General features: G+C 32.5%; 4 protein-coding genes across 5 annotated transcripts; 1 reads left to right on the top strand and 3 right to left on the bottom strand.

The window, feature by feature from the left end:
• Window positions 1-217: 217 nt before the first annotated feature.
• On the bottom strand, window positions 218-2,623 carry LOC141453045 (uncharacterized). The gene is made up of 3 exons (XM_074125763.1): window positions 1,928-2,623; window positions 1,453-1,737; window positions 218-907 (listed from the first exon to the last, which is right to left on the bottom strand). The coding sequence occupies exons 1-2, from the start codon at window positions 2,403-2,405 to the stop codon at window positions 1,496-1,498; spliced, it is 720 nt and encodes a 239-aa protein (XP_073981864.1). The 5' UTR covers window positions 2,406-2,623; the 3' UTR covers window positions 218-907; window positions 1,453-1,495.
• On the bottom strand, window positions 2,152-7,898 carry LOC141453046 (uncharacterized). 2 transcript variants are annotated; one of them, XM_074125765.1, is made up of 6 exons: window positions 7,744-7,870; window positions 7,311-7,424; window positions 7,075-7,232; window positions 6,259-6,417; window positions 3,238-5,977; window positions 2,152-2,290 (listed from the first exon to the last, which is right to left on the bottom strand). In XM_074125765.1, exons 3-5 carry the CDS (start codon window positions 7,142-7,144, stop codon window positions 5,589-5,591), a joined length of 618 nt encoding a protein of 205 aa, XP_073981866.1. In that variant the 5' UTR covers window positions 7,145-7,232; window positions 7,311-7,424; window positions 7,744-7,870; the 3' UTR covers window positions 2,152-2,290; window positions 3,238-5,588. The 2 variants fall into 2 exon arrangements, with proteins under 2 accessions (XP_073981866.1, XP_073981865.1); XM_074125764.1 differs by lacking the exon at window positions 7,311-7,424 and having other exon boundaries at window positions 7,744-7,898.
• Window positions 7,899-7,996: 98 nt separating this feature from the next.
• Window positions 7,997-9,804, top strand: LOC141453048 (uncharacterized). The gene is made up of 2 exons (XM_074125766.1): window positions 7,997-8,159; window positions 9,278-9,804. Exons 1-2 carry the CDS (start codon window positions 7,997-7,999, stop codon window positions 9,667-9,669), a joined length of 555 nt encoding a protein of 184 aa, XP_073981867.1. The 3' UTR covers window positions 9,670-9,804.
• A 925-nt stretch (window positions 9,805-10,729) lies between these two features.
• Window positions 10,730-14,200, bottom strand: LOC141453044 (uncharacterized). Its single transcript, XM_074125762.1, has 2 exons — window positions 13,919-14,200; window positions 10,730-11,158 (listed from the first exon to the last, which is right to left on the bottom strand). The coding sequence occupies exons 1-2, from the start codon at window positions 14,139-14,141 to the stop codon at window positions 10,866-10,868; spliced, it is 516 nt and encodes a 171-aa protein (XP_073981863.1). The 5' UTR covers window positions 14,142-14,200; the 3' UTR covers window positions 10,730-10,865.
• Window positions 14,201-15,473: the final 1,273 nt, after the last annotated feature.

Below are 15,473 nucleotides of genomic sequence, written 5' to 3'. Positions count from 1 at the left end.
ATTTTTTTTTTCATAGTATAATGAACTTACTTATTGCAGTATATTTGTGAATGAACTGATTTCCAAAAGCCAAAACTAAAATACCATATGCAATAATGTTCATAAAATTAAACTAAGTTTCAAAAAAAGTGAAGTATCTAACCAATAGAAATGTACTAAACGCTTCTATCATGAACCAATTATTAATACAAATACGTTACAGAATTATAAAATGAAATTGTACTGTAATCTGATATTTATTTAACAATTTAAATTACATACTTCTTAAACTACAAAAATAACTGGAAAGAAATGAACTAAATTATTTTGTATAAAAGTAATTAGCATTGCTATCTAGCGGCACTTTTAAGCTACTAATTATTGTAGTTTTTCCTTCCACCGCTAGATAGTATGAGATTACACTTGTCGCAGTTTACCTGTCAAATTTCAAGTTACAAAAAATTGGATATTTTATTTAAAAAATGTAGCTTATATTATTATTTTTTTTATTACCTTATAGAAAATATTTATATTTTCATAGCTAAGGATTCGAGGGAAATATACTATCGAGCTTCACTAAAAATAATACAATGATCACTATTTTAAATAATAGAAAAAAAGTCTACACTTTCAAAGATGGGTTTCAATCTATATATTGCATATATATTTATTTTAATACATACACATTGAATTTACTAAAAGTTATGCATCGTAAATAGTAATAATAAAAAACAAAATAAAATATCAAGTTAAAAATTTACAAGTTTTAAATTGATCTTAAGAGCTAATTAACCTTAAAGTACATACAATCTAGTTGAGAGAATACAAAAACACATTGTAGTATTTTTTTTTTTTCCAGTTTACAGATTTTGTCCTAAACCTTTGATGCGGTGCTGATAACTAGCGGAAAGAGTCGAAATTGAGCTCTCTGCAATTTTTAAACAAATAAATATGTTCAAACATGTCCAAGAATGAGAGAATGAACAAAATTTATGTTTTTAAACCACATTTTAGTAATCAAGGGACTTGTAGTTCCAGTGAAAACTAGTTTTTAAACATTTCTTACTTTTTCCTAGCAGCAGGAGGAGAAAAACAATGTACCTATCCTTGATGTTAGGTCTAGCCTGGAACATCAGTGTGGTTTTATCCAATATTATGGAAGTCTACTTCCGAATTTTTGTTACACAAACCAGCATTTTCTTCTTTTTCTTTTTTTTTTTATTCAATAAATAACCCTAATTTAGAAATTAAAATTTGTGTGTTTATTGATTAAAATGTTTGACATATTCTTGTCGTCCAAGGTGACTGAAATAAACTATTTTGAGTGGTAGTTTCTAAAAACAAAGTATTATTACCATTTTATAATTATTACCATTATTCTAAGATTTTGAACTCTGAAAGTAACAGTTTCATTCACTGAAAGCATGAAAAAAATGTAAATAATCTGTTACCTTAAAAGCTGCTTTGTCTTACCTGGACTTTTTAGAATTGATGTAGTAGTTATTATTATGTGTCATCACACCATCCCATCGGTAGTTTCAGTAACTTTGCCAGCTTCTGGCTGCCCGTTGCCCGTTAACAACTCACTTCCTGTATGCAGTAAGTCTGTAATCCATTGAAAACCAACAGTGCTTAAATTCCCTACACTTTCTAAGATGTCTTTTCCAAGTCCCTCTATTGTTTCTATTGCTTTGTTTCCAATATTCGTAATATCCGAAGTCCCATTATTCGAAGACTCCGGAACGTCACTTGAACTTCCTAGAAAAACAAGTCTTTGTTTACAGAACCATAATTATTAATCTTTTTTAAATGGAAATAAGTTAACAGATCTTAAAATTTAAAATTTCCAATTTTTAATAAGCTGATGTGTGCGGAAATTGATTTTATAATGCATTCAAATTAGAACAGTGTATGATCTTTATAAATTCATTAATTAATGTATTATTACCTTTTTGAGTGGAGTTATCAACATCTGTGCCACCTGCAGTTATTTCTTCTATAACTTTAGGGGTTTCGCCGGCTTCATTTTGTAATGGTGCTGCAGCGGTGGTAACTTCCGTTGATGGTTTAGCAGAAACCGTTGCAGTGGTTGGTTGGGTCGTGGGAGATTCAGAAGTTGGTTTAGTGATGGGTTCATCAGAGGGTTTTTCATTGATTATAGATTCAGATGATGGTCCTTTGTTGGTAGATTCAGAGGATGGTGGAGTGTTGGTAGATTGTACTTGAACTGATTCAACTGTAGTTGAATTTAATGAGTCGGTGGGGGACCGCTTTTTCACTGTTTTCAAAGTTGGCCCATTATCTTCTAAATCTGTTAAAAGTTCAGTGTTTAGTGAAGATTCTTGTAAAACATTATTTTGAAAAGCTCCCCTGCACCAATTCACTTGGAGCACTAAAATTATTAAGAAGGTACACTTCATCAGCATTGAACACCACCTCGTTACTGACAGTAGTTGAATATCTCTTTTCAGATTACGCCCCACTTTTTAGGCTCAATTTTTCAATTCTTCGGATTTTTTTTTTTTTTTTGAACACTTGAATAAACAACTTTTCATATTGATACAGAAAAAAATTTGTCTATATCAAATATTTGTAGTAACAGTTTTGATTTGACAATTATTCATTACCTTAATTTCATGCATGAAAATTTCTATAAATTATTTTTTATTCCAACATAAATGGTTTCATTTTAAAATAAACTACAATAAAAATCTTCAATTTTAGATTTAATTTACGTTAATCATTTAATTAATTATGAATTGTATTAATGAAAATTTGCAGTGGTAAAATAGGCGATTTGTACATACGATAAACGTCAGGCTAATCAGAAAAGAATGACAACTCTGATAAGTCATGCTCTCAACGTATGACCACGGCATCTAAGTTCTTGAACCGCTGTGGATTTACGTCTATGATTCCTCAAGGCAGGTTTAAGTATTTAAGATTGATAATCCGATAAATGTGTTAGGCACTTTTAATCGATCTGGTACAAAGATCTTTCTGATATTTCCATTCCAAAGACATGACTTTTTATTTCGTGAGAAGTTTACTTTGAATGCGAATTGCTACACTTTTTTTTTTCTTTCTTTGTTTTAATGTTGTAAGCATAGTATTTACAACTGCTCAGAAGGTCGGTCAATGAACATGAATATGTCTTGTAGGATTTTGTGTGAATGAAAAACTATATGTAACAAAAGTTTAAATAAAGATTGATTATTACTTCTGTGAACATAGTACGAGTCAAAAAACTGGGATTACCATTAGTGAAATAGGAGCTCCTTCTATCTGTTAATGATGCGATAAATCCATGGTTGATTCCCTGAGAATCGGATGTTTCAGAATTTTGAGAAGCTAATTAACTTTCTGAATATGAAAAGAGTTGATTATCCGTTAGGGTGCTCTCTGTAGCAAAACGAGTGAAAAACATTTATCTTCCAAGCATCATTGCAAAGAAGATACAAAGCATAAGTAATGATAAATACAGAATAAACATCTTTCAAAAAACTTTTGTAACAACATTTATGATAAAACTAGGTATTATGAAAGATATCTGTTACTAATTTAAAAAACTTGAATATGGATGTTGAATTTGAGATTCATTGAAGATGAAAAAATTACTACATAAATCAATTGATATAAAATTATAAAGTAGCAATTAAAATTATTAAAACGAAACATTTATTTTCTTGCGTTAAAGGAGATGCATCTGACTTTATGTTAGGATGAATAAATCTGTCAGAAATAGCTCAAAATAAATGATCTATTACTTTTTTTAAAATTACATTCAAGAAGAGAGTTTGACTTGATTTATTGCAAAGTTTTCAGCGTTGGAATAGTAATTAAAGACATTTAGATTTGTACATTAAATTCTTTGCACAATTTCGTACCATTAAAAAAAAAAGTATATAATTATAGATACTTGAACTGATAAACAATTATTAATTTCACCTTTAGAAAACGTAAATTATGTAAATTATTTAAAATAATGGTAAATTCTTGCATGGGGTATGATTCAGTATATTTGGAAATGTGTTCAAGTCTTTAAAGAATGACTTTATATGTTGTACGCATATTTTTACTTCTTGAACAGTTTCGGATTTTCACCTATCAACGAGTGAATTGTTAGAAGTTAAATTAAACTTAGTCACTCAAATTCTGTACATCAAACTAATTAATTAACTGCTGATGATGACTAGGAGGCTTTAAGAATGTTTGCTCCGTCTCCTTTGATTGATCTCGTTCTCTGCGCTTCTCTCAGTTTTCTATTCTCCGTCAGAGACACCAACTACTCGCGGGGCAGGCTCTAACTCTTCGTCTTCCATCTTCTGCTCATCATATTTCACTTCCCTCCTTTATAGGGTGGTAGAGTTTTATTTCTAATGCATGAACCAATGTTGAGAACCATCTTCTTCCACGCACCAGCCATTCGCTGACTGTACAGGAGTTTCCTCCTGTAACAGAAATTACTACTAAAGATACCCTATACCGAGTTGGCTGACCCGTGTGTTCTGCGGCATTCTTCACCAATACCAGATTTTCTGCAATGTATCTCAGCACCTTATAAACCTTTCTATTGAATCTAACTTTCCATTTCTCCTGATTTTTCCAAATTGTCGCCCGCCATTTAGACTGAAACGCCTAGTGTAGCCAGTATTTCTGGCACATGAACTCTCTTAGATTTGAGTCTACTCACTAGAGGTAGCTAGCCATACAACAACTCTATGGGTAATAATCCAGAAGACTTTTATACACTCTCTATTCATACGATCACAGATTGAACCAGTTTCTTCTTCCATTGAAGCGCAAATAACTGGTAACACTGATCTGTTCACTTGTCGATCTGCCCTGGGTTACTCGACCAAAGTTTTGATCCCATTTTCTTGCCAGACTTCGTTAAATCTTTTTCACGTAAAGGAAGTGCTCATTTTCTCCACATTTCAGGAATTCCTCGCTCTCGGATGACTTTCTTTAAACACTTCAGTGTGGTGAAGACCTTCAGCGTCTTTGACAGGATGTAGACGTTCAAATTCAACAGGGCGGAGTTGTTGTTTTTTATTTTGACTGAATCATCGCTAGTTCAATCCTAAATATTAATTTACGGTCACTAAAAGATAATACAAAATCATTCACATACCTATATGATAATAGCCGCCTATATTCTACGATATGAACACTGAAGGAAATTAAAATAGATCTTTTATGTGTCTGTAGATTTGGTTTTATTAAGCCTCCCTTTTTTATTTAATCTAAAAACTACTATTGGCGTCAATACTAAATAAATGTACTTTATCACTTGTAAAAGTACGTACAATAGTGATGGTCATTTGAAGTAACATGAAAATGGGCAAATTGTTTGATTATTATTTTGAGTTAGTTGTGAAAACAAGAAATACGTTTTGCACTAAAAATACATGTTTTAAGTAAGCAGAGGATCAATTATTTCTAAACTTTTCATTTTATTTTAAACTTTTGACAAAATTAAATCAGTTACTGTCATTGTAATTACAATTTGATTTATTAAATGCTTTATTTGAAAGTTATTTTTTATTATGTGAGGAAAAGAAACTGCTTTGCTCCAATTAGAATATTTGTGAAATCAATCAGAGCTCTTAGTTTGCCTTTTGCACGATTAATTTATATATGTCTTTTAAGTGATTTTGAATTTGAATTAAAGGACTGATAAAACTATCAACTATTGAAGCTAAACTTTCAATTCTTTCATTCAGTTTTTCTATTATGTCATGAACAATGCTTACACTAGATTGTACTTTATTATTTACAGCAGATATTATATCTTGCCTCATATCCCATCCATTCACCGCAGCCCTAATCACCGCGTGACCCCAAGTTTCAGCCAAATTAATGAGGTACAGATGCAGCCTTTCTCGGTATACGTTCATCTCATTTAGTAAATTGTTTACAAGTTGCATGGTTTTATTCATACTCTTTTCACCATAAGCTGACATATTGCTGGAGCCTGTCAAAGTTTTTATCAACCCTGGAATATTAGGTATATCAATTAGCAGTAACTTGGAAATACTAATATATATGGGCATAAGATAGATTATTTGTTTGAATTTATTAAAGTTACACATTGCTACCATGTTTCTACTATCGTAATACAACAAAAGAAATTTAAGTAAGATTACAAACACAAGTTGATTCTTTGAAATAAGAAGTATATCGATGGTACTAGCGAAACTATTACGGATAAAAGATGAATCTGGCCAAAGACAATAGTTTAATTCGTGAATAAAAGAAAAAGATAATGTTGCTTACCTAAAAATTCGTTGGCTAGTTCAACTACCTTGCTCCCAAAGTGTGTGCTAGTAATAAAATCTGTATCCATTTGTTGGCCGATTTGACCTCCAAAATATAGGTCAGTAGAAGTACTTGCATCCTCAAGATATGGCCGGGCATTAACAAAAATAATTTGCACTAAAACAAAGCATAACAACACTGGGTAGATTAACAATAACTTCATTGTAGAACCGGTGCAATTACTTACTACTGTCGGATGTTAAATGCTTGTAAAAACACTTGTTTAAATTCTAATTTTTGTTTTTATAATACCAAATATTTACTTTGTTTATTTATTTGTTCAAAAGAATGCAAACAGTGCTTATGTCAGGTAGTTTTGTTTTGTTTTTTTTAACACAAATTGTAATAATTTAAAATGTATTTTGGAAGTCATCTTTGATGCAAATTAGACGCTTATTTAAATTTTTAAGTGAATGCAAAGGGCTGAGGAAACACGAAGTGATCACTCCAATCATAACTCAATATAATTACAGTTTTCGGCTATAATATTTATTTAATTCAAAAGAACAAAACAAATTATCAACAAATAACCAAACTAAATTCCCAATGATTCTTCCCGTACTTATTACCTAAACAGACCCAGTTAAATATTATGATACGATTATATATCTAAGTTGACTCTAATATATTACAAATAAGCACCTCAGCTCATCAATAAGTTACATTTACAATCATACAGATACAAGCCACCACTTCCGGCCTTGCAACCGCTGAGTCGACCATTCTGGGGCTCAAAATCACCGCACTTAAAGTTACTACTGGGCTACAACTCACCAGCCATCAGGACCAGCCAGCCGACGAACCCGTTCAGCAGCCTCTTCTGAGGATAAAGAACAATATTCATAGATAACAATTTGGTCTTCTGCCCTCCGAAAAACAAGTGAGAGCGTGGCCAGCCAGTAGCCCAGTTTTTTATACGGTGTCCTGATATTCTAACGACAGAATCAGAGTAAAAATTAAATATTAATAATATATTTCTAATCTAAGATGTTTGAAAAACAAGTACAAACCAATTTCAGATGCTTTGTGACTCTTATGATCATTTACTAGATCCATGAGATTCCTAGCTATACATGATATATGGGATATACATTCGCTCTTAGAGTGCGGAGGAGTGTGGTAGACTGAGGATGAAGATGACGGATATCAGTAAGATTAGAGATCTGTTAAATGTGCGAATATTATGCAGCTATTGTTTTATTTTACGTTGATAAGAAAATATCTAACCGGAGACTGGTTATTTAGTGAAGAGGAGGGATTATCAAGTTCAGAAGAAGTGCTTGCAGACTATGTTAGCCTTTCATTAGGATTTGTTTTTTTTTAAATTATATTGCGCTATTTCACTTTATGGTACAATATACAATTTTTATATTATTTGAAAAATTACATTGCAGCATCAAATTTGTCATTATCAAAAATAGACATTTAAAATGTATACTTTACCTTATTTTAGTTTTTTTTTTCGTATTGTTACTAAATCGGTTGAAACTAAAACAATATTAATGCAAACTATAAAAATTAAAACGTAGAACCTACAAGGTTCTGTTCACATCACATCATTGGTAGTTTTGATCGGTTCTACAATATGTAGCGCCAACATTTGATATTCGTAAAAATAAAAATTTTAGTTTGAACAAGTGTTCAGAATTAAATCCGATTGCAGTCAATATTTTAGTTTCTAATCATTCGTTCTACAATGAAGTTATTGTTGATTTACGCAGTGTTCTCCTATTCTGTTTTAATTCAGGATTTTTTTGTGGGTGCACGACCCAGAGAAAATATCAAAGCTGACACTGGCGCCAACACTAAACCTACAAAACTTGGAAATAAGGCAAACCAACTAGCCAAAGAAATTTTAAGTGAGCACTGTTTTCCACTTCTGTGATTTCATTGTTTATAATTCTGCAATTAACATTATTTTAATGAAAAGCTTATATCTAGTTCTTAAGTTCTCTTCAAATTAATTGTAGTAGAAGCACTCTAGTAGAGTTGATAGAACCTCACAGTATTTTATAAAAAAAAAAAAACTATGTAAAAAATAACAATTTGGTATGAATATTCACACATCATCTCCTTCCAAATTTTATGGGATACATATAACAGGGTGTCCCAAGCTATATGGATAACGACTTTTTCTCGGAAACTAAGATAGCTAGAAAAAAACTAAAAAATACGTGTTCCCTTAGTTTTTTTGTTAGAAATCCAAATTTAATTTGTAAATTTTTTCGGTGCTTCCAGAAGCGAGATACAGGCACCAACTTCATTTTTTCAGATGGGGAGGTGTGGTTTTTATTTCAGAAATAGATTCCTCTATTTTTTTTCAGAAAACTTTACTTGAACGGTTTTTTTCTGTGAGCGATATTTTACAAGTTATGAATGAAAACATGATTCTTACAAGAAATGTCAAAATTATAATATATAACGGTTTTTTGATTGAATAAGAAGAAAAGTACTATTTTATTATAGATTTTACTTCTCATTAACATTACAGATCATGCTCGAAATGGCCTCCACCATTAGAGATGCATAGACGTGCTCTTTCCAGCCAATTGTCCCTTACTGCCAAAGAAATAGATTCGGCTTTAACCGAGTTACAGGCATCTATTATTCTCTGCTTTAGTTCATCTACAGATGCAATCTCGGCTTGATTCTGATACACCTAGATTTAGAAATGCTTTTAGATAAGCAGAAATAAGTAAAGAAAGAAAAAAGTTATGAGCAATCACCTTGATTTTCAGGGATACCCTCAGGAAATAGTCCATAGGTGTCAAATCCGGTGAGAGACGTGCCACTAAATCGCCCCCCGTGTCGATATAACACGCCCATCAAATTTCCTATCGAGATATCTCTTTACATGCCTGATGTATAAACACATTTCCTTTAAACTTCGAATTCCAAAATCATATTTAAGTCTAATCAACATCTTTCCCATCAATAAATGCTTTCCTATAACTTATTTGTACATCCATTGTTTTAGGATTGATAGAGATTGTTCCTGAATTAGAATTCATATCCGATTATGGCGAAAGTAGAATGAAAAATGACGAAGCTCCTGGTACGGAATTATTGCAGTTTATTAAAACATTAAAAGATAAAAAATTCCATATAATAGGAAATTTAGTTAAAACTGGCCACGAAGTAGTAACAAATGTTACCAAGACTGGAATCGGAATGGTTCAAAATGTGGCAACCGCTGGTAACTCTGTATTCCATACAAGCATAGAAAGTGCCCAAGACTTAGCAGGACAGCTGAAGAATGAAATTGATAATTTAATTTTAACAGCTGATAGATTTTCTAAATTTTTACGTAGAATTAAAGTTCTATTAGAAGAAGTACGTAAAATATTGCTTGCTCAGCCAAATAACTAGGAATGATTATATTTATTAATTTCTCATATTGTAGCAGAATTTTCTTTTTGTTATTTTCAAATGAAGAATTTAATATATATATAAAATTTGTTTTTCTTAATCCTATGCCATTTCTTTGGATTTGGTATTCATTAAATAAAATGCATTAAAACAATCCCAGAGATAATTTTTCCTTTCTTTAAAAAATGTCGGTTAAAATAGTTGTATAAAGGTTGTTCGTCCTTGACGAACATTGATATTTTTTGAATTTAAAGGGTCAAATAAAAGGTCACATAGTAACAAAGGCAGTCAAGGAAGAAGTGATCAACAAACGAGTAACTTGCAATAATATTAGGGCTAGCTGTGACGAGGGTGTGTTTAAATTTAGGAGGTCTTCACTTATGTAGCTTGATTGATATTTAAAATTGAAGAATACTTACTCGGTTATAGTCAAGTTCAATAGGGTCTTCTTTCCCCGCTGATTTTTCCAAGCCCATTTATACATTGAGAAGTCCTGAAAGAAGGTGATTAGTTCGATGGTTCAATGGATTTCCACGCGATGCTCCAGATTTTTTTTTCATAGGAGATTTTAAGAGCTCACTTCCAGTTATGGACAGTACTGTCTTCCCATTGATTTGTCTTTCCTAGGGGATTTTAAGGACTCACTTCCAATGATGGACTGTCTGAAATGAATGAACATTGTTAGGATGTTAGCAAGGCCGTGTAAAAGGTTTCGGAAGCCAATGTCTTCAGAAATTGATGCGCTTTAATATTTTATTTTATTTTAAGTACAAGACCTCTGTATTTCAAAGTATCACAGGCATGTACGTATGTTACATTTATGAAGAAAAATATTGAACTTTTTCAATTAAACTTGCGAAAAAAGAAGTTGCCGTAATTATTTTAGATTGGGTGAATTTTATTTTAATATAATAAGAATCTTAGAGAATCTTTGCCATCCCACTCTGTCCACGACTCCTGTGGGTAGGACAACAACAACCTTACTTGTAAAACTGACACAATAAGATTGAAACAACAAAAAAGTAAAAACTAAAAATCAGAAATGAATAAATCTTGAAGTAAAATATTTATTTTCAAAATCTTATTTTGAAACATAGAAAACAAAGTATCATATAATCAATTACTCTTCAAGACTCGGCAGATAAACACATTAAACTTAATGCTCTTAAATGTTAATCACTGTACAAATACTCCGCTCAGCTGCCAGACATGTAACTTCCAACTCCTGAAGCTGCTTGTTGCACCAATCTTAGACCGGCCATTACGCCTGAGTAGACTGCACTAGCACCAGCTACAACCACTTGCTGACCCAATTGGTAGGTAGTAACTGCAATACTGGAGACAATCTCCAAAGATTTGGCGGCCAACATTCTCACTTCCTCCAGCTTCAGCTGATGGTATGTGAAAATGGCGGTAAATCTATTTATTGAAATACCACCGGCGAGATTCAGTCCCAAGTCTCCTAAGACAGGTGCTGTGGCTAAGTATTCTGAAATATTGGATATTTGAATTAGTATTTTGGAAGTACTAACTGAGAGATACACTTTGACAATAATGAGTTAAGCGAATCACTCAACCAAACCAGTCATTTTTGACTTTAAGAAAGAAAACAACACAGTAAACAGAATTGTTGAAATAATTGAACATCCCTATTTAAAGCCGCTTTGACGAGCGTCACTATTCTGACAAAGTTTTGACTACGATTTTGTTATTTATTGCGATTAAACAAAGAGAAATAAAACAAAAAAACGGGTAAAAATTGAATTTATCCCAAATAATTTTTTTTTTTTTTTTTGTAATTTATTTGTTATTCACAATCTACAATAGAATAAAATGCAATCAGTGAATATGATGAAAGTAGACTTTATGGCTGGATCAGCTTGAGGAGAGAAGCTGCCCTCCGGCAACACTCTCGCTGGAGTTCCTTACATTACTGGAGCTGGTCACGAGGGCAACAGCGTTTCAATCGTCGTGGAGGACGATCTGGAATCGTTGTGGAGGCAAGATTTTGAATAAGAGGATTGGTACAGAATGGAAGAGAGTCAAAGAATTTTCTATATTTAGATTTGGATTCGTCAGTTACGTATGAGATTTTGAGATCGTTATGGAGGGTGGAGTTAGAGACATAAAATGGAGAATTCGTAATCTGACGGAGAATTTTTGATTGGAAGGACTGTATTTTTTGTGAATTAGAAAGTTTGGCTGAACCCCACAGTTCGAGTCCATAAGTCCAGATCGGTTTGAGTACGCTGTTGTACATTAGTCGTTTATGTTCCAGTGGTAGTTTGGATTGTCTGCCAATTAGTCGCAGTAGTAATTTGTTTCGTCGGTTGAGTTCAAGTCTTTTCAGTTTAGTGTGCGGATTCCACGTTAGTCTTTTGTCGATGTACATCCCAAGGTAGCGAACTAAATTAGCAGAAGGAAGAGGAATGGAGTTGAAACTTACAGAGGGACAAGAATTACGACGCAGAGTAAAAGTTATCTGTTCGCACTTTTGAGGATTGAATTTGACTCTCCACTTTTTGGCCCAGGGTTCTAGTTTGTGTAGATGTGTCTGTAGATGAGAGGAAGCGGTAATGGCGTCTGAGTTAGAAGAGAGAATAGCAGTATCGTCAGCGTAAGTGCAGAGCAGTGTGTTTGAGTCAGTTGGTAGGTCAGATGTGTACACAGTATAGAGGAGCGGTCCGAGAATACTACCTTGAGGTACACCAGCCTGTGCCAGAGAGTAGTCGGAAGAGGCAGATCCACAACTTATCTTAAAGAAGCGGTCGGTAAGAAATGATAGTAGAATTAAGTAATAATTTGATGGAAGAGCTCTCTTTAACTTCCACAATAGTCCTGGGTGCCAGACTCGATCAAAGGCCTGAGCCACGTCGAGAAAGGCCCCACAGCAATATTGTTTCCGCTCCAGAGAGGAAGCAATGGCGTCTACTACTCTGTGACACTGGTGAATAGTGCTGTGCTGTTGTCGAAAGCCAAACTGATGTGTTGGAATTACAGTCGCAGATTCCAGAATAGGGTAGATGCGTTTAAGTAGAAGTTTTTCCAATATTTTTCCCATAATAGGTAGCAAACTAATAGGTCGGTAAGAGGTTGGAAGGTGTAAGGATTTATTAGGTTTCGGTATCATTTTTATTACAGAGAATTTCCAAGTTAAGGGAAAGTATGTTGTCCTGAGAACTGAGTTGTAAATGTAGGTTAGGAAAACGATTGCTTTTTTTGGAAGATTGCGAAGAACCCCAAATAAATAACTTTTTTTTATTACAAAAGCAAAATATGAATACACATTTGACTCTCTGTTACGATAGTAAAATGTCTTATTTTTTTAACGTTACTAAGAAGAGTTTGGCAATGGTGCTGTTATTAAAAGGAATCAGAAATCAGTTTTAATGGTAGTGCAAAGCAAGATGGAGCCAAGATTCACGAAGTTGAAGAAGGTGCTGATTTGAGCTTGTGGAGCTTTGAAAGAGACACTACCAAACAGAACTTGCTAAGTTTAATCATCTGGAGGCAGAACAGCAACAGAAAGGTTCCTAAAGGATTAAAGGATTAAAACTTTTTGATGTGAAACTGGAAATAGATTTTATGGACATATAAAAATATATGTTTTTTTTTTTAATAAAAAAGATTTTGTTTGCATGAAAAGTATGAAAAAAAGGGATATCCCTGAAAGCTAAAACTTTATTATAGGTAGTTATGAAACGCCTAGTCACTGTCAACTTTTAATCTATATTAAGGTACACTTTTACAATCAAGTCAGACAACTTATTATAATATTTTTTTAACTTCGGAGTTTAAACTAATATAATTTAGAATCTAGAGAATTGTGAGAGTGTTCAAGATTTTCTCGAAAATGTCACCTATTTTCTTTCTTTATATCGTGAAATCAGAAGGAAATTCTAGAACTTCAATTTGTTACCTTTTTTTCAAGGAAATCGGTTTGGGAAATCCCATTAAATTTACGTCTTCTTTTAACATAAGTAAGGAGATGATTCTGAAATTTGATGAAAAATGAACGACTGATAGAAAGTTATGTAAACGTTCCTGCTATCACATGTTAGTGACGTTTCTCTAAAAGCTTGGCTTTTCTACAGTCCAGGAATAACCAGCTTCTGTTTATAAGCCTCTACAGCTTTATCAGTTCAGAGATTCAGAGATGGATAGTGGGGACTGTAGCGAGAAAACACTGTTCTAAAAAAATAAAAATATATAAATAAAAAGATAATAAAATACAAAAATTTGTACCCACCTAAAGCCGTCTGAACTAATCTGTATAAACTGTTTCTATCATTTTTAGCTTCTTCTGGGGCAATGGCAGCAGGTTCATTAGCTACCGTTGTACTCCCTCCAGAGCTGAAGGGCCAAAAACTCCATAAAGAGCTTGTTTCCTCAGGATTTGGACGAGCAAACACGAAAAAATCTTGGACTAAAACAAAGCAAAAGAACACTAGACACATTAACAATAACTTCATTGTTAAATGTGCACAGAGAAAATTAAAGTAAAGACTATTGTCGGATATAAATTCTACAAGGAAACACTTGTTTAAACTAAACGTTTTGACTCTATTCCATTTCAAATATTTGCTCGACAGTACGTACAATAAAGTTCAAAACATCACAATTAATAATGTAGATTTAAGCCAAAAACAGCAAACATAGACATTATATCATATAAACGATTTTCAAGATCATTTATAATTTTTAACATTATAACCTAGGGAGTGTTATCGCTGGGTAACTTCTCCCCTCAATTAGTTAGTTCGATGTCAGTTATTGTCATTGTTACTTATAGCTACGGTGACCATTCGTACTGTTTTTGGCAGGGCAGTACTGTTTTTTAAGACGCTGTCCTTCTTCTTTTTTTGAAGCATAAATGTCCTGTTTTTTATTTATTTGTACTGTTTTGTATGGTTTTTCATTGAAATTAATGAAAATATGAATATTTTTTCGAAGATTTATGTATGATTTTGTTAAGATCTGACCTTGATATTGTGAAAATTAGATATATTTGTATTTTACTTGTCGTTAGTATAGTTTTAAAGAATGTGACATTAAAACCAAATTTGTTGTAATTTTAAAAGACTGAATATTTTTTCTATTTACAAGAGTTACTATTTACATTTTGTTACTAATTAACAAGTGTATAGTTCAAGCAGACGCTCAGTTTCGGCTGAATATGGGCCATATTATATGGCCATTGTTTTGTAACAACCGATCTCTTATTAATAAACGTATTAATATTTTTTATAGTTTTTTTTTTGCTCCTTGTCCTGTTTTTTGATACAAAAATAATGGTCACCGTACTTATAGCGTGTCTAGCGCTGGTGTAACTTAACAAATGAATTAAAAAAAAAAAAAATTATAATCATCTAAATTAGATGAACGTTTTAAATGGTGCTAATCAGATAATTGTAGCGACTAAGTTCTGATAATTTCAAATAAAATAACAAAAAGAGAATTAAAACCGTTGAAATAGCACCTATCCATTTGTGGCCCTGTGAGTCAGAAAAAGTAAAATTAGAAAATGGTTGTATGAGAGAGGAAAAAGGAACGAAGGAAATCTAAACTTTAAATTTTGTTAATGGAACTACTTTGGAATCTGTAGAAAAGTTAGAAAGGAAATTCTTCGCTTAACAGATTTCTTGATTCACTTTTTCTTTTTTTTTAAATTTTCTCAAAATTGGCCCTAATGATTTTCTCCAATCTTAGAAAAGTCTTCGCACACATGTAGATCAACAACTTTTTATTGGAAATGTTTTTCCAGTAACATTTGATTAAAAGGAAATTTAGGATATACTAGGCTT

This window comes from Rhodnius prolixus, unplaced genomic scaffold (assembly GCF_049639745.1).
Source record: "Rhodnius prolixus isolate KJV_2025 unplaced genomic scaffold, Rpr scaffold_3, whole genome shotgun sequence".
In the NCBI taxonomy this organism is placed as follows: domain Eukaryota; kingdom Metazoa; phylum Arthropoda; class Insecta; order Hemiptera; family Reduviidae; genus Rhodnius; species Rhodnius prolixus.
The sequence above is the reverse complement of the archived record's forward strand: the minus strand, read 5'-3'. Positions and strand labels throughout refer to the sequence as shown.